General features: G+C 55.7%; 1 protein-coding gene across 9 annotated transcripts in view; it reads right to left on the bottom strand.

Moving 5' to 3' along the window:
* Positions 1–271: 271 nt before the first annotated feature.
* SZT2 (SZT2 subunit of KICSTOR complex) overlaps positions 272–22055 on the bottom strand; it is a 56770-nt gene continuing 34986 nt past the window's right edge. For 4 of the 9 annotated variants that reach the window (XM_067001170.1, XM_067001173.1, XM_067001171.1 and 1 more), the window contains 26 exons: positions 21790–21954; positions 21086–21170; positions 17912–18100; positions 17612–17812; positions 17085–17254; positions 16737–16897; positions 16243–16340; positions 15526–15658; positions 15285–15412; positions 14580–14710; positions 13955–14137; positions 13241–13511; positions 12913–12992; positions 12476–12601; positions 10542–10747; positions 10330–10423; positions 9122–9202; positions 8606–8680; positions 7468–7533; positions 6080–6293; positions 5623–5806; positions 5170–5292; positions 4407–4908; positions 3996–4112; positions 3529–3597; positions 272–998 (listed from right to left, as the gene is read on the bottom strand). In XM_067001170.1, the coding sequence (XP_066857271.1) occupies positions 855–998; positions 3529–3597; positions 3996–4112; positions 4407–4908; positions 5170–5292; positions 5623–5806; positions 6080–6293; positions 7468–7533; positions 8606–8680; positions 9122–9202; positions 10330–10423; positions 10542–10747; positions 12476–12601; positions 12913–12992; positions 13241–13511; positions 13955–14137; positions 14580–14710; positions 15285–15412; positions 15526–15658; positions 16243–16340; positions 16737–16897; positions 17085–17254; positions 17612–17812; positions 17912–18100; positions 21086–21170; positions 21790–21954 (3996 nt within the window). In that variant the 3' untranslated portion in view covers positions 272–854. The remainder of the gene's footprint in view (positions 999–3528; positions 3598–3995; positions 4113–4406; positions 4909–5169; positions 5293–5622; positions 5807–6079; positions 6294–7467; positions 7534–8605; positions 8681–9121; positions 9203–10329; positions 10424–10541; positions 10748–12475; positions 12602–12912; positions 12993–13240; positions 13512–13954; positions 14138–14579; positions 14711–15284; positions 15413–15525; positions 15659–16242; positions 16341–16736; positions 16898–17084; positions 17255–17611; positions 17813–17911; positions 18101–21085; positions 21171–21789; positions 21955–22055) is intronic. The other 5 variants (XM_067001172.1, XM_067001175.1, XM_067001174.1 and 2 more) reach the window with 3 other exon arrangements.

Raw genomic sequence — 22055 nt, 5'->3', positions numbered from 1 at the left:
CCCCTTTCCCAGGTCATTCTCAGCACCTTCACTTCCAAGTCTGCAGGGGGGGGGTCTAGGCAGAAGTTTCCAGGCCCCTGTGCTGAGGGAGCATTCACTCCTTGGGAAATGGGTGTTCTCCCATTCCAGCTCCAGCTAGCTGCTCCTGCTCAGGCAGGAGACTAGAGTGCAAACCCAGCCTCCCCTGCTCCAGGGGGAGGCAGCCCGAGGGACTAGGGTTGCCTCTGCAGCCCCTGGGAGGCTTGCCACATCCTAGCCTACAGCACGCAAGTAGGGATCTGATTGAGTTTATTTCACAGATATGTCCATGGCTTTAATGTACACCTCCATAAAACCTTCCCCTGGTCCAGTTCACCCTTCCTGTCCCATTCGATGCTCTCTTGACGAAAGCAAAGGGCCTGGAGCGGGCAGCCTCCCTGCCCAGCGGTGCAGTCTTTCCACGTGCAGGCAGAGTGCTGTGCAGTGCTGCCCACTGTGCACCTCCAGCCCTTCCTGGCAGGCAGAACTCACTGCAGGTGCCAAAGGCACATCCCTGAGAGCTGCTCTGCTTCAGCCAGGCTGCAGCAGCCAAGCTCCTGTCCTTGCGCTTTGGTTCAAGGTCACTCAAACCCACCAAAAACTGCACCCAGGGCCCCAGCAGGCAGCCGGAGACCAAGGTGCAGCTGGGGCTGGAGCCCACGAGGAGCAGCCAGGCTGCCCGCACCCATCTGCAAGCTCCTGTTTGGTACCCATGCGTGCTGCCAGCAGTGCTGAGAACAGGTCCCGCCCAGCGGGCCGTCCTTCCCTCTTGTCACCCACGGCACAGGCGTGCAGAGATCCGGTACGTGTGTCCGTCCAGCACGCGGGTGCCAGCGCTAGAGCAGGCCTGTCCAGAGGTTGAAGCAGGCGGTGTTGATGACCGACTCCAGGTGGTGGTACGTGGACACAAGCTGGGGCAGAGGGCTCTCGCTGTTCTGGGGCTGCACTGGGAACGGCTCCCGGAAAACCACGGTGAGGCTCTGCCGAGAGGAAGGAGCAGGTCAGGGGACAGGATTAGGAGGAGCACCGCGTAGCCCCTAGCGCAGGTGCGTGGGCACTTCTTTGGCAGAGTCAGGCAGAGAGTTGGAGAAGTCCCAAAATGCCAGCGGCGCTAAGCTGTGCCTCCTCCTGTGACAGCATGTTTGAGCCTCCTCCCAATTTTCACAGGGGAAATTAGGTGCAAGGACATGCCCACCCCCCATCCCAGCCCCCGTGCATCTGCAGTTACACAAACCCCAGCAGCTGCCTCGGGAGAGGAGGGGATCCTACTGCCTCCACAGTAATACGGGGTTCCAGGGAAATTAGAGGGAAATTTCTTCTACAAAGGCAAAGAGTAGGAGTGAAACGAATAGGGAAGGGGAGGAGATTAGGTGTAATAACTGCAATCCTAAAAATAAATGCTAGCTGCTCCGTTCTCATTAATAACTGTACTGACAAGGTGGGGCAAGGGCAGGGGGGGCAGAGAACAGGGTGCAGAAGAGAACATTGCAGGAACCGAAGCTGAAGAAACACGCGAGTGACTCAGTGCACTCAGAGCAGCATCGTGGAGGCAAGACACGGGGACTGGATGTTCTCCAGAGCTGAAATAGAGCACACCTAGCAGCCAGGGCCTCCTAACGAACTTGTGAAGCCCTGAGAACAGCTACGTAACTGCAAAACAGCAAATGCACTGCTGCCACTTAGGAGGGAAGAGAAAGTGATTTGTGAGCCTAACTCCAGGAGTGTGCAAGGCTTTAAAGCAGGCTTGGAAAGAACAAGGTAAAGGCAGCTCTGTTTTACCAAAGTGATGTGCTAACACGAGAGTTTTCTTTGATAAGGTAATATTTCTAGACAAAGGAATCATGGTGTATCTTATCTGAGCTTTGGGAAGGATTTGATGTAGGGCCACATGGGAAATTTAGGTAAGCTGAAGATAGGAATTAATGCAAAAAAATTTAAGGTGAAAAGGGTAGTGCTGAAAGGGGAAGTGGTTGGCTGGAGACGGGTTACAAATGCAGTTCCTCCAGGATGGGTTTAGGGACTCACGTCGCCCAGTACTTTAATGAGTCTGGCACAAAGATGAGGAGCACACTGATAAAATTTGAGGCACTAATACAAAAGTGGATTGGGATAATACAAAAAAAAAAAAAGGCCTAGAGATTTTTTGAGAGGCCACAGGAAAAAGGATGAATGTTTAGTGGAAAATACACGGTTATAACAGAAATCCTTCATGTTCTTAGGATGGAGCTCACTGGGAGAGGTGCTGGAGGTGCTAGAGGGCCTGGTTTGCCAGTGACCACGAGGTGGCACTAGGAGCAGTGCGACAGCCACGAGAAGGCAAAACCACCCTAGGCTGTACCACAAGCAGCCAGCAGGGACAGCAAAGCCTGTCTGGCTCTGCTGAGACTTCTCAGGAACACTGGGTGCAGTCCCAAACACCTGTACTTACAAAGGCTGACCCGAGCCTTTCAGGCTGTGAAAGACAATGAAGCCGTCGGGGAAGGGAGGCCTGAAGCTTGTGCAACACAGGGCTAGCAGAAAATTCCACCTTCACACGTGGAGGGGAATGTAGGGCTCGGAAGCAGCAGGTATGTGTGAAGAGTTGTTTCAGCTCCGAGCTACCACTGGCTTGAGAAGTGACAGATGAAAGTGGCTACAACAAAAGCTCCAGCTCAAAATGGGAAGGACTCTTCATCATCAGGTGGCGAGAAGCACTGAGAAGCCTTCCAGCAGGCACCACCCCTTCTGTCTCCCCTAGCCACGTAAGATGGTATGCAATTTGTTTCCAGAGGGATCAGACATGCTGCAGTCCCTGCAAAAGCCTCACTGGACTGAAGCATCTTGTAGGCCCCCTGCTCTCACACGGAGCTGCATTCCCCGTGACCCACCCAATCCCCTGCCTGCAGCACAGTTGATAACAGAATATTTTTTGCTCTCAAGTCCAATGAAGGCCCATGGACATGGGCCCATGCAGCTTTGCTGTGACCCTCGCTCACAGTTCAGGTCCCCTTCCTTTTCGCTCAGGTAGGAGCAGCCTGCAACACTGCAGTTAAGCGTGCTCTAGCTTTGGACTGAATGGAAGGGACTCAGCCTGGACAGAAACAACTTGAGGGACCTAAAAGCAACCCTGTCAAAGAAGAGGGGATCAACTGTTCAGTGTTTTCGAATATAAGAACAAAGGGGCATCAAATAAAAAAAGCTTAAGTATGTCCAAAAAACAAGCCAGGGAAGCTCTTTACGCAGGCTGTAACTGCATCATGGAGCTGCAAGTCAGAGGAAATCACGAATATTAGAAATTAACCAGAAGAAATAAAACCACTGAGGGTTATTAAATACAAAGGCCTCTAGCTCAGGACAGCCCTGTGCCAGATGGTCAGGTGTCGGGACAGTTATTTGGGAAAGGCGTGTCAAAAGCTTCTTGACTTGCTCTTATTCTTCCCATGGGCACTTGCTCTCAGCCACTGCTGGACGAATCCAGACAGACTCCTGGCCTGAGCCAATAAAACTGCTCTTGTGTTCATAAGTTCTTACCGTCTTTCCTGAATGAGAATCGAGGAACACAAGAACGAAGCAATCTGTGAACTTCTGGTTGAGCACAACCTGTCAAGAAAGCCACAGCACACATTGGAAAGGAGACAGCACAAACCCCAGGACAGGGCTATGGACTACACCCACCCAGGGACGTGCTGACGTGCAGGATGAGTGGCCTGATAAAGTGAAGGTGCAAATCTGCCTGGCTGGTGGGTAACACCGCCAGCCCCTGGGCATATACCTGGTATTGTGCTCTGTGGGGAGAGAAGTGACCGACAGGCCTGGGGGCAGGCGAGCAGGCGCTGCGGTACCACAGGAGCACACACCTCACACTGCACCAGGAGCGCCCCAGCTGTCCTGACAGCACCCGCCAAGCCCTCGCTTTGGGAAGCCACGGCAGGGGAGGGCCCTAGAAAGGGGAGACAGGCCACAGGTGGGCCACAGGTGGGCCACGGGCTGGGTCTTACCAGGTACTGGGTGCCGGTTTCAGCGTTGTGGAAGTGCCGGCAGCTCTGGGGAAAGCGGCTCAACAGCACTTTGATGAGGCTCTGGTACCACGAGACCGTCATGGTGAGGAAGCAGCCCTGTGGGTGGAAAGGGGCTGATCTCAGCTGCGCCAGCAGCCATAATGCTACAGCAGCCCTCAACACCAGATGCATCTCCCAGAGCCCACTGAGGCGTGCTGACCCAGGGCCAGTAATTCTCCACAGACAGATCTGTGCGGCCTCCCCCTTCCTGCTAGAAGCCATGTTCCTGCCTCTGCCCCCCGCTCAGGCAGGAAGAGCCGTGCCCTGCAGGCCCTTCACCTGCAGCCCCACTCCCTCCCCCAGCGCAGGACAGCCACTGCTGGGCACCAGGATTAGAGCCCTGCTGCTCACCAGCTGGGGGTCCACATCGGCAATGGATTTCCCGTGCACGGCGTCGAGCAGCTCCTCCAGCTCCACCAGGGACAGCTTGCCCAGCTTCAGCTTGTCGGAAGCCAGCGGCTCCAGGAGGAAGAGGCGCTTCCAGAGGTTGTCCCTGCGGCAGTGGCACTTGGCCAGCTGCACCATGCTGCTGAGCTGCTTCTGGGCCGAGGCCACCTCAGAGGCCAGCAAGGGGAAGAGCGGCGAGGTGTAGAAGAGCCCGGGTCCCAGTTTCACTTGCTTGCCCCCTGCGTAGAACTCGCTGCTGTCCTCCACGTCCTGCCACAGCTCCTGCTCGGCCGGCTGCTGCCGCGCCAGGCTTGGCTCCGGCTCTGCGGCCTCCCACGCCGCCCGGCCCACCACCGGCTCCAGCACCTCTCGCTGCAAGCGGGGCAGCTTCTTGAAGCGCCGCATATCGGCCGTGAGCCGGGGGAAGAGCTCCCGCTGGCTGGTCATGATGACGTAGAACCGCAAGCTGAGAGCAAGGAGACATTGTGACCTGAGGAAGGGCTGCTCCCTTCTCAGCTAGACTGCAAAAGAGCCATGAGCACCTCTGTCCCCACCAGTACAGGTGTTCCTCTGTCCCCACCAGAACAGATACCGCACTGCCCTGTGAGGAATCTCCTGAGGTAGCACCACACCTGCTTGTGATGTCCCAGACAGAGCCAGTCCCTCCCAGAGCCCTCTTCCCTAGCCAGGAAGCTTCAGGGACATGCCTCTGGCCCTCGATTCTCACCGGAGCATGCGCCTCTCTGCCTCACTCTGCTCCTCAAACGGTGCTGCGCTGTGACACACCAGCAGGGACACGTCAAAGTCATCGTGATGACGCAGACCTTCAGAGTCCTTGTAGGAGCCCGAGCTGGGAGCAAAAGCACGTCAGTGTGAAGGGGATCTCACCTGGTTCCCACAGAGCTCCTGGTCACCACAGAGTTGCTGGGCATGTGAGATCTGCCACAGCAGGACCCCTCAAAAAGCACTACAGGAGGCAGGTCAATAGCATCTGCATACAAAAACACATGCCCACCACCTCTGATGGACATCAGCTCAAAAAAGCTGGGTAGAACCCACTGCCTGGTGCTATGCAGGACAGAGTCAGCTTTGCTGGCACCTTTGAGGGCAAACTCCTCACGATTGGGGTGGTGCCAGGCAACTTGAGGCAGCTCCAGGAGCTTGCAGCAGATGCACTCACCTGTTCCAGATAGAGACCAGCGCGTACTCGTTCTGCTCTGTGCCTGGCGTCCCCTTCTTGCTGTCACTGCCCGTAGCTGGCCGGGCCATGCGCAGGGGCTTCATGTGGTAGGTGTTGGCGTGGTCAGCAATGTAGTTGTACAGCTGGTGGGCAGTGATCATGTTGGTGGGCAGGGTCAGCATGCCTAGTGGAGGAGGAGACATTACTGCCATGGGAGTCGCTCGGTGCCTGTTACCTGGGCAGGGCAGTGTCCTACAAACTGCCCTGGGGGACACAGCTCTAGAGCAACCAGCCTCCCTTCCACAACGGGGCAGGGAGGACTATCCCCTGGAGTGGCACCTCATGTCACCCTCCTCCCAGATGCTCGCGGGGTCAGGTGTATTTGTAAAACGCTTGGGAACCTTTCGCCAAGTCATGGGCTGGTGATCAACCCCCAGCTGATTACATGCTGAGTTACCTTGGAAAACGTGGTTGCGGCCAAATTTGGGGATGTCAGGGTGGTGGGCGATGAAATCCTCCAGGAAGCTGGTGAGATGGTAGCCCTGGCGGAGAGTCATGTGGGAGCCCAGCAGGTACTGGTGGACTATACGCAAGTGGAAGTCGTAGCTGAATGAGTGCACATGCATGAGGTCCCGCACCTTGTCACACTCCTCCGTGAAGAGCATGGAGAGCTGTGGAGGGACAGGGAATCACGGCAGGCATGTTACCAGGCACCTCACACCCTTGTGCATGGCAGCACCAGCACAGTCACCCCTGCCCTGACACCACAGCAGGATGCAGCCCAGAAGCTGTGTGCACAGTGCAAATAGCAGACGTGCAGACCTGGCCCCTGGGACGAAGTGATCCAACTTGTTAGCAGTTTCCAAACCTGACCCCATCACTGGTCTCCAGTAGCAGCACGGACTGATCAGCACCGCCTCCTTTTTGGAATCAGTACATCTTCCCCCTTAAACTGAAACTTCCCCCTTAAACTGACGACAGAGCCCCCCTTCAGCCAAGTGCTGCTCTGCACTGCCTCGTCCCTGAGCAGGTACAGGATGCGCTGGGGCTGGAGCCCCAGCAAGTTCTGGATCCTCAGGCAAAGGCTGACTCACCGAACATCCCCGGCGAGCAGGAGGCAGCACAGGGGCCTGCGCAGAGTGGTTGGACCCAGAGATGGGCATCAGAGCTGCTAGTGCCCAGTAAAAAACAGAGACCCAGCCGTGGCTGGTGTGTCACAGCTGTGCCTGGGGGAAAGCCTCTCTAGCATGGCTGTCACCTCTGCCCAGCATGCCAGTCCTTCACCAAGGCAGCGCCTGCCTTCACACACACACCCTCAGCCATGTCCCCAGCACAGCTGTAGCTGCTGTGGCAGGGGATGGTGTTGGTGAAGGCCTCAGCCTTGCCCTCACGCCAGGAGCCCACGGTGCCATTTTAATGTCTTTCAGCTCTTTGCCCTCTTTGGGCAGTTAACCCACACCATAATCTCTTGGCTTAAGGACGGGGCAAGCAGGGAAAACCAGCAGGCAGGAGGCATTGGCATGAGACACGTCTGCTCTCTGCACCATGAGCCAGAAGGCAGCCAGCACAGCCAGGACCAGCCCGGCAAGGAGCCTATAGCTCTGTCCCAGAAAAGGCAGGGTAAGGAGCAGGAAACACAAGGCGCTGCCCCATGCGAGCACCCGAGGCCCACCCAATCCTCCTCCCAAGCTGTGCTGCCCTCTGTGGCACGTACTGCTCCGGCAGCAGGAGGCGAGAGGCTGGCTGCTGGGGCACAAAGGGTGAAAGCACAGCCCGTGGGAGATTCAGCCCTGCACTCGGCAGGTCCTGCCTTGCCCAGCATGGCAGCGGGAGGAGAGGACGTACCGCAGACTCAGAGATGGAGCTGGGTCCCATGCAGCTCTTGCTGCGAGCTCTGGCTGCAAGAGTGCCCTGATGGAGAGAGATGCACAGCCAGTGGGAAGAAGGACAAGGCACTGCCCTGTTCCTGCCCCAGCCTGTCCTACACAGGCCCAGGGTGGGACATGGGGAGAGACGGGGCAGAGGAGCCCTGCCCCACCTGAGGGACCTCTGGGCTAGTTCCAGCACGTGGCAAGGCTGGCCAGGCCCCTGCAGCAAGCCCCATACCGCTCACCCGCTGCTCCCAGCACCGTGCCCTCCCACTGCAGAACCCAGCAAAGCCTTTTCCCAAGTGAGCCAGAGAGCCTGAACGATCCATGCAATGCCAGCTGCAGACTGGTAACACTGCCCTATGCAACGCAGGCTTCCCAGGAAAGCCTCAGCCAACTCTCAGGGACTGGAGCAAGGTCCTAGTAGGCTCTAAGCTTACAGAGCTATTCTTGACATATATATGACGCAACCTTGCTACAGAGCCACCCTGGAAAGGACAGCATGGTCATACGTGTCTGCTGCCTCAGACAGGCTGGGGGTAGCCAGCCTCTAGGCAGCCTCCCAGTGCCCTGGGGACAGGTAGGAGACAACCGAACACACCAAAAGAGAAGGGTGCAGGCAGCCACATGATGCTGCAGAACAATGCATAGAGGTATCAAGAACCAGGGCTCATGGTGTAGAAAGCGATCCTCTCCAGCAAAGAGCAGCCAGTCATGTTCACAGATCCCTGTTCCCATTCTGCTTCCCTCTTGCTCAATGGAAGCAGAAAGCTTCTGGCTTTCCATGCACTGACTTTCCCTGGAGCAGCCATTTTTGGCCAAAATTGCTCCTGTTCCTTCCCAGCATGTTCTATCTTGCTCCCCAAAACTAGGACAAGAGTCACTCTTGTAAAAACTCCCATCCCCCTTGCACTGCACTCCAGGTCTGCTCAAGCAGCCTGCTATACAGGGCACGCGGCTGCAGAAAGCTCTGCACGGTTCTGCTCTTCCAGGAGGGAGCCGAGCTTTCCAGAACTCGCTGCACCTGAAACGCCCGCTCTGTCCCACAGATCGCTGCCTCTCCCACAGCAACCCCTGACTCCAAGGAGCACCAACAGCGTTTGCAAAGCCGTTACCTGGGAGTTGACAGACTGGCCCATGGGGATCCGCGAGCACTCCAGCGCGTACTGCTTCACGCAGAAGTAATAGCCCTGGAGGAGAGAGCACACACTGAGCACAGCACAGGCCTTGGGCCTCTCCGAGGAAGGAGAGCAGCTCCCACAAGGCTGGCTGCACCCCAGACTCGTCAATTCATCCTCTGGGCTGGGTCCCTGACACTCTTGCTCCCTGTTTCATCTCCTCTCCTGTCTGAACTAAGCAGGCCTCAGGGAAGAACAGCCAACTCATGTCTGAGAGCAGAGTGTGCTACCTGGTGCTAAGCTCTTGCCTGTGTCAGTTCCACTCCAGGCAACTCTTACTGCTTTCATCCCTTCAGATCTGTCCCTAGCTGATCCAAAGTCCTGCAGGACCGTGGAAGATGCAAGACAAGAAAGGACTAATCATATGTTCCTGCTGCACTCATCATACACATCGCCTCCTCTTAAGACCATCCCAGACTCCCACAGACCATACTTTGTTTCTTGTCCTCTCACCTGGAAGGCCAGCTCCATCAGCACGATCCCGCCTGGAAGAGCTCTCTGCAGATGATAGGTGGCAACAGCAGGGCTTGTGCTCTGCGAAGAGAAAGACAAAGCTGGAGAGGCGCTCTGGCACAGGAGAGCAGCCCACACACCGGGGTGCAAGGCTGCCATGAGGTTCTGTGGCAGAGATGGAAACAGGAACCTCAACCACCAACCAACCTCACCGGAGGTGGGCGAGCAGACATGCCAGAGCTGACTGTGAGAAGAATTCCAACAAAACTAATAGGCAGCCTTCAAGAGGTGCTGCTCCCTTCAAACTGGAACTCCCTTCCAGTTTGAAGGCCCTGTGAGCTGAGGGGTGATGCTGCCCACAAAGCCCCACTCCCACCTCTCCCTGCTGAGCACTCACCAGATCATCATATCTGCCCGACACAGCAGTTATCAGAGGCATCCAACTGGGATTTAGAGCTTGGCTGCCAGAAAATTCACTTGCCCTCCTACTAGGCTGTTCCGGTGGATTGCTCTCTTCTTGTTTTAACTGCAAGGTGTCGTCTTGCCCACAGTTCTGTATGAACTTCACCCATAAGCAGGTACCAGGAAAGGGTGACAATAGGGTCGGCAAATGCTACGCTTCCATTCTCCCTGGGTTTCCCGACCCACGGGTGGATTCTGCCTACCTAGCAATTTTGATGGATTCCTCTTCCAGTTACTTACCTATTCTCTCTTGAACCCATATAAGCTCTTAATGTTCATAAAACCTTTTGATAAAGACCACCGCTACCTGATAAATGAAGAAACACTCCCTTTCACTTAGAGACTATCCCCCCACTACTCTCATTTGATAGCGAAAAAAGACAGCAGGTAGACAATCCCTTTCCCGGCTAGCTATGCACACAAGGCGGCAGCATCTCCTGCCCTCAGGTCATCCTGCTGTACTTTCAAGCTATTACTGTCCTCCTGAGATTTGCCCTGGTTCCACCCAGTCTCAGGAAGGGTTTCTGAGAGCTGCAGGAAGACAGGCAGGAAGGGAAGGAGGTCTCACCTGGCCCAGCATCCCAAAGATGGTTCTGGTCTAGGTGGATTCTTTTCCTGCTTCGGTCCCCTCTCTGCTCTCACACCTCCCTTCCATGAGAAACTGATTCAGAAGCCAACCAGAAGTGCCCCACGCCACAGCCTGACTTCCATCCCAGTTCAACTTCTCTAACAGCACAAGCACTTACCTTTGGACTCCCCTCTGCTTTTGGCTTTGTGTAGGAAAAGGATCCTCTCCCCTCCACACCCATTGCTGCCAGAGCTCGGATCCGACTTGTGCTACTGGAAATGACAAGAGAGAGCCTTGAGCAGGGGAACCGACCTCTCCTGTTGTGCCAAACCAGGGCATGGCTCTGGGTCAGCCCTTCTCCACCAACAGTTCTCCCAGAACATCACTGACCTGCGTGTGGTAGGTGACGGTGGCCGCACCTGGACCAGAATGAAGCCCATGCTCTGCAGGTACTGGATGTATTGCTGCAAAAAGGCATTGCACATCTCTTGCAGCCAGGGCTCCTCCTTCAGCTTGCAGGGCAGCCCTTCCGCTGAGTCACAGCTGTGGCTGCGGTCTCTCCCTGAAGCTGTGGAGTCATTTGAGCGGTGGCGCTTCTGGAAGAGAAAAATAATTTCCTAAGGAGATCTGCTGTGACTGCTGTGCGAGGGGACGCTCGCTGGGATACCACCAGCTGCGCTGGCTGAGCAGAGGGCAGACTCTCCGCTGCCAGAGAGCGCTAACAGCTGACACTGCACGTGCTGGAACACAAGATCCAAGGTTTACCCAGCCCTTGACTGACCTAACAGCACTGCAACAGACTGCCAGAAAAGGTGCACTGGCAGAAGGATTCATATCTCTCCCCGCAGAATGGCTTACACAAAGTCATGTTTCACTCTCAGCTGGTTCACACAGAACTCCATGGTGCCTCAGCTTCTGCTGCCATGTAACAGTCCAATTCTTTTATGAATCCTGGTGACATCTCGGGTTTTACTACTAGTTCAGTAACACGGTATGAATGTTTCCTTTTAACCATTTTCAGTTCCCCTTTTGATGTATTTGAATACGACTTGTCTTTGTGCTGTGAGACACTGAAGTTTCTTTTCTTGATCTCCCTCCTTTGAGCCTGTGGCTCTCACATATTTCTCTCTGCCCTTTCATCCACCTGCCCCAGAAGTAGGTCTCTTTACCTAGAGTCTCTCCAGCTTCTCTCTAACCTTCTCCAAGTTGCTCTAGTTCAGCACCTTTGCCACAAGATGCCTGGTGTCTCACTTGTCCAAACGAAGACAATCATCCACTAGTATTTTAGAAAGGTATTAGAACATTACCCATAGTATTAACACACCTTTCTGATGTACTTTAATTGGTTTGCATTTTGTATGAAACTGTCCGAGAAATGCAGAAATCCACTAGGCTGTCTACTCTGCTCATACAGGCTCCGCAGGTAGCGTACAGTACAGGAGGAATTAAAGTTTCTTCCCACATTGTGCTCTGCTTTCTTGGGAATCAGGTCCCAGCTCCAAAATACCCCTCATTTCACAGGCTGCTCTAGGGAGAGTTCCTTTCAGCCCTTCTGTCCTGAGCAATCCGAAGCACTACACAGTGTCTCAGAGCTTGGCATCTCATATGTGCTGCGGTAACTTATCTGCAGATACAGAACCCAATACACAACCTTGAAGCCCCTGCTGCCAGGCTCTTCAAATCAAATAGCCAATTTTCACTTTGCTCTGTTCCAAACACAAAGTTAAGTTTTCATTGGGGTAATAGTTTTCTTTTCTCTTTTGAGTGCTCAATTTCTGTAGCAACCTCTGCTTAAAGACCCTGTCAGAATCCTCTTGACATTTAGATAAATTACAACAGCCTTTTCTTCCCTTCTGACACGTACAGGCCACGAACGGCCAGTACAGGATCTGCACTGCTTATGCTGTCAGGTCGCAACCTGCTCAGGATTCAGGCGGCTTGATTTCAATTGTTCCAGCTATTTGCTGGGCCCAGGCAAGTTCTACCAGGTCTGGCTGCTGAACACACAGGGGGAAGTTTTGTTTCCCCAACAGGTTAGAGCCAGACAGCTGGCTTTGCTAGACTCATCCCTGGATTCCCTGGGTAGCCAAGGGATTTCAAGTCTTCCTAGGGATGGTGAAACAGCAGGAAACAGGCTTTGATGACCCAGTGATTTTCTCAGTCTCCATCTTCACCATAGCGAAAGCCCCGTGCTGAGGGTGCAGATTCATCCTGTAATGCAGGGGTCAGCTCTGCTCTGAGCTATCTTGGAAAAAAGACTGCAAAGCCATCCTCTTTTTTCCAGTGCACAAAACCAAACCCCACTGTCCCTTTCAGACACTCACCTTCCCCTCTACCTTCCCCTGCTGGTCAGTCTGGATCTGCTGACGGAAGGCTGGGTCAAAGAGCAAAGGGGTAGCGCAGTAGTGAACAAGGCGTGAGGACTGCTTCAGGGTCTCCAGGTCTGCCAGCTGCATAGCACAAGAGGAACACAGTTACAAACATGCGTAACTCATCAAGACCAGGAACAAGCTGTCTGTAACATTGCTGTGCTGCTCAAGTGGGGATCTAACTTGTGAGGCAACCACCCTGCTTTACAGCTCTTCCAGTGCTGGGCAGCAAAGCCCCATTTGCAAATCCCAGCACTAGAGCCGAGGAGACCCAGTTCAAGCAGAAAGCACTGCTCCACAGCCAGACACCACCCCCGACACACAGCCCACTCCGAGCTCCACTGCTCCCTCATGGGCCCACTTTGCTGTCTGCCTGCCTGAGCTGCACTCACACTGATAGGCATGTTGGACTGCGCTGATCTCTGCTGCCAGGTCACAAAGAGATTCTCAATCTTCATCTGCTTCTCCAGCTCTGGAGGAAAGAGAGCAGCCACAGATGTATCAAGCCACATCCCCAAGTATTTTCACTCCATTTCACTCTCATCCTACCCACTCTACTTACACAGGCCACAACCCATCCCATCCCATTACCCTGGCAGGAATGGCTCAGAACTGCCTCCTCTGCCAGAACTTCCATTTTGCTCCTTTTAAGTTCCTTTTCCAGGAGCAGGGGTGGGAAGGGGCAGTTAGACTCCAGCGACAGCACAACTCTTGCTTTACCTTTCCTCTCCATGCTCTTGATTTCCAGGAACTGGGCCCCATGCCGAGACACGGGGTCGAAAGGTCCCAACTCGGGCCCATGGGGTATGCGTTTGACAGTGGTAACATCCCGCAGAGCTTCATCAAAGGGCACCACGTCGGGATGGAAATGCAGAGATGGCAGGCTGCGTGCGGAGCTGCTCAGCCGGCCTTGTTCCTTGCTGGGTGGGGGAGTGGGGCTCCGGATCAGCGCATCCACCTCCAAAGTGGAGTTCAGGAAAGGATTTGGCTCCTAAGCAAGGAGACACAGCCGTGAAAGCCTCCTTACTGCCAGCCTCAGAGCAAAGACTCACAAGAACAGATTAAACCCAGTTTCTGCCATCTCCAGACATCTGTTGACCTTCTCCACCACTAGTGCAGAGGACTGAAGCCTTGGCCCAGAATGGCTGTTATGTGCAGCGGGAAGTCCATTCCCCAGCCTCCTCTACCCTAAATATTCCAGTCACAAACACTGCCAACTACAGAGCCTACTTCCCTTTCCACCTCTGGCTGTCTGCTAGAGCAGACAGCAGCATCCAGGCTGGACACAGCAACAGTTGGACACGCAAGCCCCTGGGGATGCCTTCCAACTGGTGCGCAAAAGCACAGAAGTGTCTGTAACCCTCCTCAGACCCCAGAGCTGCCGAGGCCTCTCCAGATGGGGAAAGGACTGCCCTGCCAGGCAGGGTGCCCTACCTGCTTGCTGTCTTCATGCCATGGCGTGTCCATGAAGCAGTGGTGGTGGAAGAGTCCCAGCTTCTGGCTGATCAGGCAGTGCACGATGTGCGACCGGGCGTTCTGCCACTGCAGCAGGCGAATGAGTGAGCAGTTCAAGTTGGCTCCCAGGTCTGGGGACCAGTTGTAGGTGTAAAGTGTCAGCTGGAGAGAGAGGAGGGGGAGGAGGAAGGGTGAAGGATCTGCTCAGTAAAGTCCTGCACGGTGACACAGGCTGCTCCAGGTGCTTTGGGAGGGACTTGCTGCAGCTCCAGGTGGCTTCAGATGGCAAGGCTGGGAGAGGGATAGTGACAGCCACCCATTTACACCACCCCATTAACAGCCACAGCAGAGGGTGTTGAACTGGCAGCACAAGTGCCCAGGCTGATGTGGGCCTTGCTGTGGGGAGGGAACAGGCAACTGCAATCCACAGTGGGACAGCAGGAGCCAGGGACAGCTGCAGGGAACCGCTGCTCTGCTTGTGGCACAGGGCTCCTGCCTGGGGCAGGCTGGTTGCCCACAGCAGGACTGGTCCTCTTTCTAGCCCCGGGCCAGTTGGGAAAAGACTGGCTTTCAGGAGACAGTATCACACAGGCATCATTGCTACCTTTTTGTCAATAATCTCCATGAAGAGAAACCTCTGCCGGGGTGCCAGGTCTCGTCCAGCGAGGCTTGGGTCAGAGCCTCTCTCTGCTGAGCTGAATTCCATGGCCTCGAAGCGCTGGAGCCCTTTGTGAGCTGGAAGAAGCCAGAGCTGTTACCCTCAGTACCCAGAGCTGTTACCCTCAGTACCAGTCCATCCCAGAACAGCGGGACGTTGTGCCATGGTACTTACTGCTCAGCTCATCGCTCCCAAAGGACAGTAGAACACAGCCCACACATCATCTAACTAAGATCCTGAGCAACAGCATTGGTATTTTCCTCATCACAACCCAAAGCCTCCCCTCTGGGGGCCTTTGTTCACTTTTACCTTTATTACCTATGTTGCTGTGATAACCCCATGTGATCACCCGGCACGCCCTGGCTCTGCTTCCTCGTCATTTCCAACCAAAGACCTCCCAGGCCCCATGATTTTCATCTGAATACTATTTGCCCAGTCCTTCATATTTTTCCCTGCATACCTCCCCTTGAAATACCCCCTTGAAATAGGCAGTTCGAAGCAAATCTGAGAATAAGATCCCAGCGGCTGACAATGGACACCTCACTGCCCACCTCTGGGCACAGGCAGCCCGTCCCCGCCAGGACAGGCACCCCGCCCACGCATCTCCCACCCCAGAAGTCCCCAGCACACAACCCCACGGACCCCGCTCACCCTGCTCCGTGCTGCAGCGCCACTGGTGGAAGTTGCGCCCCAGCAGGATGAAGTGTCTGACGGCTGCGGGGCGAGGACTGGCACTCTGGCCAGGTTTATAGGGCAGGAAGGCAGTGCTCCCATGGCAGCTGCAAGGAGGAGCACCAAAGGTGTGTGACAAACAGAGCCACAGGAGGAGAGGCTGGCACAGCTGATCGGCTTCTGCTGGTGCCAGCCAGCCCCCGTGAGCCACGTAACTCACCAGATCCGTTCAAACACCTTGACGGTGGTGTCGCTTGCCAGGGCGGTGACCAGGTTCACCACTTCCACCAGGATGGAGGACAGGAGGAAGCGGGACACAATCTCTGCTGAGCACTGCTGCACGGACGGGCACCCTGCAGGGGAGAAGCACTATTGGACTTACCCAGGACTTCCAAGCCCTGTCCTTGGCAGCGCAGAAGGCCAAGGGGGGGCCCGCTGCAGGACTGCTGCCCAGGGCAGGCCAAGTTCCTGCCTTGCCTGGAGCAGAGGCAGAGCTGTAGAACAATGAATACAAGAAAAGATAAAAGATGAAATAATCCCTGTTTCAGGTTCTGGCCTGAAGTCACACCTGCAATAAAATTCCCACATGCCCTGAGCTTGGCACTTTATTACCCCATAAACTCCTTGTTTCCTGGCTTATTCATCATCAGAGAAGGTGGACAGCTCTGCCTTGCCAGCATGAGGTGTGAGGACAGATGCTGGAGTGGGCGGTATTCAGAAAGCAGCAACACAGCTGCCACAAAGACCCAGATCCCACTATCTGAAGGGCATCCCTCTTCCAGTTTGCTGCCTGTCTCCTCCTCTCCCTCCTTGCATGGGTGGGGGCTTCCCATGCAGCTTCTCAGTCCCAGAGTGTTTTCAGAGGCTCAGATCCTCTCTCCCTACTACATCTGGGAGCTCCATCATTTCCACAGCTGCTGTGGCTTGAGGTACATACCCAGGTGGTTCATGAATGCCATCCACTGCTGGCAGGTTTGACTGAAAAGCGGGTGCATGGTGCCCACGTCCCCTTCTTCCAACTGGCAGGCTCGGCGCCTGGGAGGAGAGAAGGGCAGCATCATTATACAAGAGCAAAGTCAACAGCAGCAAAGGCAAAAAGGCGCAGTGGTTCCCTCCCAGCTCAAGCAGAGCCCAAGGAATCCCCTTTTCGGGTTGCTATAGTGCTTGAGTTTTGTCCCTGGGGTCGGCAGCCATAGGTGTTGTGTGGGGAAGGGATCTCTGGCAGGGAGAACCAGCTGTGCTCCCAGCACCAACACAGATCAAGGCTTTGTGTGTGGCAGGCAGCTCCCCTAGCTGGCTGTGTAAGGGAGACACTGCAAGAAACGAGGACGTGGTCCAGAGGGTTGAGATGCATGAATAGCCAGGGGGATGTCAGGCTGGGGAGTTCTGCACAGCGACACCCCAGCTGCCTGGCCCACAGACCACACTCACCTCTGTGCCTGCTCCAGTTCAGCTGTGGCCCGATCCTGGCTCAAGTGCTGCTTGACGTTCTCGGTCTTGTGTCGCCGCCTTGTGCGAGCCTCTTCTGGCCTCTCCAGTACAATGTCATCAGTAGTCTTGGGGCTGCCCAGCTCTGAAGACTCTGCCTTGCTCTAGGAAGAAGCGGTGCAGGGTTAAGGCTCTGCATATCCGCAGCCCAGCTGTTGCCCTGATCTCAAACACCCTGGTTACCAAGCCTGGCCTCCCTACCCCAGCCAGATCCCTCCTCTGTCCCTCCTGGCCTAAAATACCATGAGGAGCTGCAGGCCCTGCTCCCCACCAGTCCCTCAGCAGTGTTACCAGCATATCCCAGAAGCTGCGGCGTCCCAGCTTGCTTGTGGGTGTCACTGGCTCCCCGGGGCTGGCTGCAGGGGCAGTTGTGAACTGCAAGGGCGGAGGACAGCTCTTGCCAGTCCCACTGGTACTCAGGGCCAGGCCCTTGGTCTCTGACATGGTCCTCCTTAGGCCTCCTGTGGAGACAGAGCAAATGAGATGCTTCAGAGCCCCTCACTGTGACGTTCACGTGTGTACCTATGTACCCCACCATGGCTGGCCACAGCCTGGATGGAGAGAAGGGAGGGAGCCCTCAGCAACACCTGGCAAAGTTCCTTCAGTCTTCTGGAGCAGAGATCAACCTCTAAAGATCTCTTCCAACCCTGTTTCTATGTCGCTTCTCCCCTGGGACATCACACAGCACAGCTGGCAGAGGGGACAGTGGCTTCCTCCCTCCCCAGCCCAAGCGCCCTCCCAGCACCAGCCGAGCTCCCACAGGGAGGAGAAACAAGGCAGGTGGGGGGCTCGGGGTGCCCATCCCCTCCCACTCTCACCCGCAGAGCTCAGCTCCTCCACGTCGGTGGCAGCCAGGGGGCAGGCGGCCTCCAGGCAGAGCGGGGCGGGCAGCACGAGGAACTCCATGACGGCGTCGCAGAGAGCGTGGCGCAGGGCCCCGCGCAGCTTCTCCGACAGCTGCAGCAGGCTGATGTTGCCCTTCTCCCAGATGTCCAGGCGTACCAGCACGCAGGGCTCTGCTGGGAGGAGACAATCCTGCGTGGCTCTGCACCCCCAGCCTTCAGAGGCGCCCCGGGGGCTGGAGAGGCAGCAGGGAATCAGTAATTTTCACTGCCTACCTGAAGGCAGGGTGCCGGCCTCAGGCTGGTGCTTGCTAACGGCAGTGAGGCTTTCGAAGTCAGCTTCCTGCAGCAGGCCCGTGACGGGTGAGGAAGCAGCCATCCTCAGGGGGTCGGGCCTCTCCCCGTGGGGCAGCGCGGTGGGGCTGCCGTTCTCGTCCACAAACGTCAGGGCAATGCACGCAATCCCTGTGGGGAGAGCCCGAGGCAGCCCCCGTCAGCCCAAGGAGCAGGGTGGCCACCCCACGCCTGCCCACCAGGGCTTGGGATCATCCTCTGGCCACTTGGGTTTCACAGTGCCACGGGTGCACAGGGCAGGAAGGGAAGCAGCCAGGGGAGAGGCGACTAGCTGTGTTCATCAGGAGGCAGGGTAAGAAGCATGGTGTTTGGCACAGGGTGTCCCCATCACCCCGAGAATCTCCCTCCTGCATCCCTCTGGGATGGGGCTCACCATCCCTATCCTCCCAAGGGACAGCGTACAGACAGAGCCCAGATACTCTCCAACAACCCTCTCTGGGCTCACAGGCTCCTTGCAGAGGAAGACTACACACAACACCTTGTCGCAGGTTATGCTCAGGGCCTGCTTCCCACCGCACATGCCTACAGACGAGGTGCCTTCCCCACATTCCCATCAGCACAGCTGGGGGGCAGAGCAAAACGGGAGCTCACCCCCCACAGCCCATCTCCTGGCCAGGATACCAGGGGAACAGCAGTGGGGATGGAGCTGTAAGGTCCAAAGCTCCCCAGCCAACTGAGCCAGCACTCAGGGGACTGGACGGCAAAGCTGTCCCGAGGTGTCGATGGCAGGGCGCGCAGGATGGGCGTTCTCTCCATGCAGATACAAACCCAGCCCCAGCAGCCTGTGCCCAGGCCTAACCAGCCAAACAACCTGGTTTCCATCCTTCCTAATGAAGTGTAAATTCTGCAGCACCCTTTCCTCCAAGAAATGCCAAAATGAGAGGGAACTGAGATGGAGAGGGTTGCTCCCAAAAGAGGGAGGTGGGCATTCAAGTAAGAGTGCAGCATACCTGCACTCATGCTGAGGAAATCTTAATCTACAAGCACCACTCCACTTAAAGAAAAGTAAAGAAGCTGCCTTATCTCACAGGTGCTCTGTACCAGCCTCTGACACGTCTCTCCCCTAGACAGGCACAGGAACAACCCTTTATCCAGCAACCAATGGGGAAGTTTATCATTTCCTAAATATCAAAGCAAGAGGGGACCAGGACTTCACCCAGCCTCATTCCCCTTTGGAGCCTCACTCAAGACCCTCCTGCCTCACATAACCTCTTGCTGCAGCAGAGCAGCTCTCTGGGATTTAGGTGTCAATACAGAAATATCAGGAGCTGCAAATATGCTCCATGTGACAGTGTGTATGTGCTGCTAGAGCTCATGAGCCTAGTAAAAGTCACAAGCCTTAGCAAAAGGCACAAAATCCTCATCTGTCTGGCCTGACAGTAAGCCCCAGGCCCCCCAGAATGACACTGGATGCTCATTAGCCTCTTCTTGAGGCAGGTAATTGTAGACCAATTAGACCAATTATGACCAGGTAGTCACCTTCCCCTCCTCCTGGATAAACTCCTGCACTGAGCCCCCTCAGCCTCCCCCTCTCTGGCAGGCCTCCAGACCACAGCCCTTCCCGTAGCTCCACTCCGCTTCAGTCCACCTGAAGCGAGGAGATGACAACAGCCCAGCACAACATCCCACGTCCTCCTCATGCTAGGACACGTGCTCCAGAGAGGGAGGACCCACAGCAGTGCTTTCAAGCAGGCCAGGTCAGCAGCCACAGGAGCAGATGCTCGTTTGCACGTGCTCCCGAGGGGAGCTGGTTTGCCAAGCAAGCGCCAAGCACCGCAGCAGGCTCAGTCCCTTGGGGCAGAGCCGACGGCTGCTGCTGCCCTGGCAGCAGGAAGGCTTCCTTCCCCGCTGCAGGGAACAAGGCTTCCAGTTCTGTCGCAGGAGCACGGAGAAGCAGAAATGCAACAGGTAAGAAACAGCCCTGACAGGATGGACACAGCCTGAGCTGTGCGGCTATGGGAAGAGGTAAGCCAGCGAGGGCTGCCGAAAACCTTCCTGCCCAGAGCCTTGGCGTTTGGCTACGTATTCATCCATCGCACCCTGCGAGGATGTTGGGGTGCAAGTGATCTGCAACCTCCCAGCTAGGAAGGGCTCTCCAAGCCCCCTCCAATCCAGACTCTGAAATAAAAAGTACATGCCTAGAGGTGCCCGGTCACTCCAGCCCTTCGGTGTGCAAGGCAGCCCCCAGCCCAGGGCAGAGCCACTGGGAGCGTGATGGTGCTACGCCCTGAAGCTTGAAACTGCAATTGGAAGATTACAATCCCTGTCCTTCTCAGGGATGAGATGGCCATATAGGCCTGCGGGGGAAAAGGGGTGTAGAACTTTGAAGCTCACTGCTTGCAAGCAGGTTGTTTGCTCATTTGTTCTGTTTGCTCATTTATTCTGTTTGCTCATTTACCCAGCCAGCAAGAAAACGGCGCCTCAGCTGGATGGACACACACACAAACACACAGAGGAGTCAGAGCTGAAGCCACAGCACAAGGGGAACAAGAACAGCAGGGACCAGAGGGACCAAGGATCTGCATGAGAAAGGAAACTAGAGTAGTACTTGGAGCCAGAGGTGCTACCTTGGAAGTGGGAGAGTGGAAAGAGGTGCTGCACAAGGTCCGACATGGTACCTACATAACAGAAGAACATTCAGACTGTGCACAAGGGACACAACAAGACTCACGATGGCCAGGTAACAGACCACATGGCCTTGGCACAACACGACACGACAGCCTGCTGCAGGATTAGCCCTATCCAATCCTTCCTCCAGCAGTCCCCAGGAAAGAGCAAAGGCACTGCCCCCACAACTGTGCCACTAGCTATGCCTTGCCCCACAGCAGCTGCAATCTAGAGCTGCTTCCTACAGCAACAGGCCAAGCTTAGCAAGTCGCTCTGGGGGACTCCTTAGCTCAATTCTACAATTGATGCATGGTTCTGCAGCCTCCCAAGCACACGCCCTGCATATCCTTTCACCCTGCACATCCCTTAGGCATTGGAGAAACACGCCACCCTGACACTCGCCCTCCTCAGTCAGAGCTCTCCAATGTGGGAAGTCGCTCCCCAATGCACAGCCCTATACCCGCCTTCAAAAAAAGTTGAGCACAGTACCTTTGCCACCAGTGCCTTGGCCACCCGGCTTGTTGTACAGATAGAGATCCTGGTCAGGGACACTGCCACTGTGGTTGAAGTAGTGCTAAAGGGGGCAAGAAAGAAAAGTGACAGAGACTAAAGAACTTGCACTGACTGGAAGCAGAGGTCCACATGTGCAGAGCTCATCCCCTGGCACAAAGCAAGCAGTCCTTACCTACTTAAAAACCACTTACCACCACAGTCTTGGCTACTGTTTGGCAGAAGGATGCTCCTACAGCTCTACGCAGTGTTTTAAGGCACTGCACATCTGGCCTCACCTTCTATCCTTGCTATGGCCATGCTCTGAAGGAGTGGGTAGCTGCTCCCAAGCTTTTATTAACCCTGATGTTTCAGTCCTTAGAGCCTGGCCGCGCAAGGAACCAAGCTCAATTTTGCAAGGGGGTCTCCTCCCGTGCTCCTGGGAGAAGACTGTGGGCACGAGCTTTGTGGCTGCAACTTTTTGCACAGCAAGTGACTACTTGAGACAAAGCAAGGCCTGTCCACTTTTACACCAGGCCAAACAGGATCTGCTTGCTGTCCTGCACAAATCCTCCAGGCTTCACTATTCAGTGTCAATTCCTCCCCAGCGACACATGGCAGAGCTGGGAACACAGGAGCTGAGCTGCCCCAGCGAGCACCCCCCAGCAGCAGGTGGAAGCTGGGCAAGCTGTCGCTCTCCTCACCTTGAAGTGGTGCTCCACGTTACTGTCTGTGTACTTTGGGGTGTGCAGGAAGATGAGCAGGTTCTGGCGCAGGTAGTAGGCCACTGCAGGCAGCCAAGGCAGAGCTGAAGGTGGCAGTGCAAACTGCAGGACTTCTGTGGGCGGCGTCCCAGGGGGCTGGATGAACTGCAGAGAGAAGGCTTTAAAACTCAGCTGAGTCCAGCAGGATGCCCTGGGGCTTTGATACGCATCTGAATGACACCAGCTGGGTACACAAAGGGAGAGCA

Source organism: Anser cygnoides, chromosome 8 (genome assembly GCF_040182565.1).
Source record: "Anser cygnoides isolate HZ-2024a breed goose chromosome 8, Taihu_goose_T2T_genome, whole genome shotgun sequence".
NCBI lineage: Eukaryota > Metazoa > Chordata > Aves > Anseriformes > Anatidae > Anser > Anser cygnoides.
Note: the sequence above shows the minus strand (reverse complement) of the source record. Positions and strands in the feature narration are given on the sequence as shown.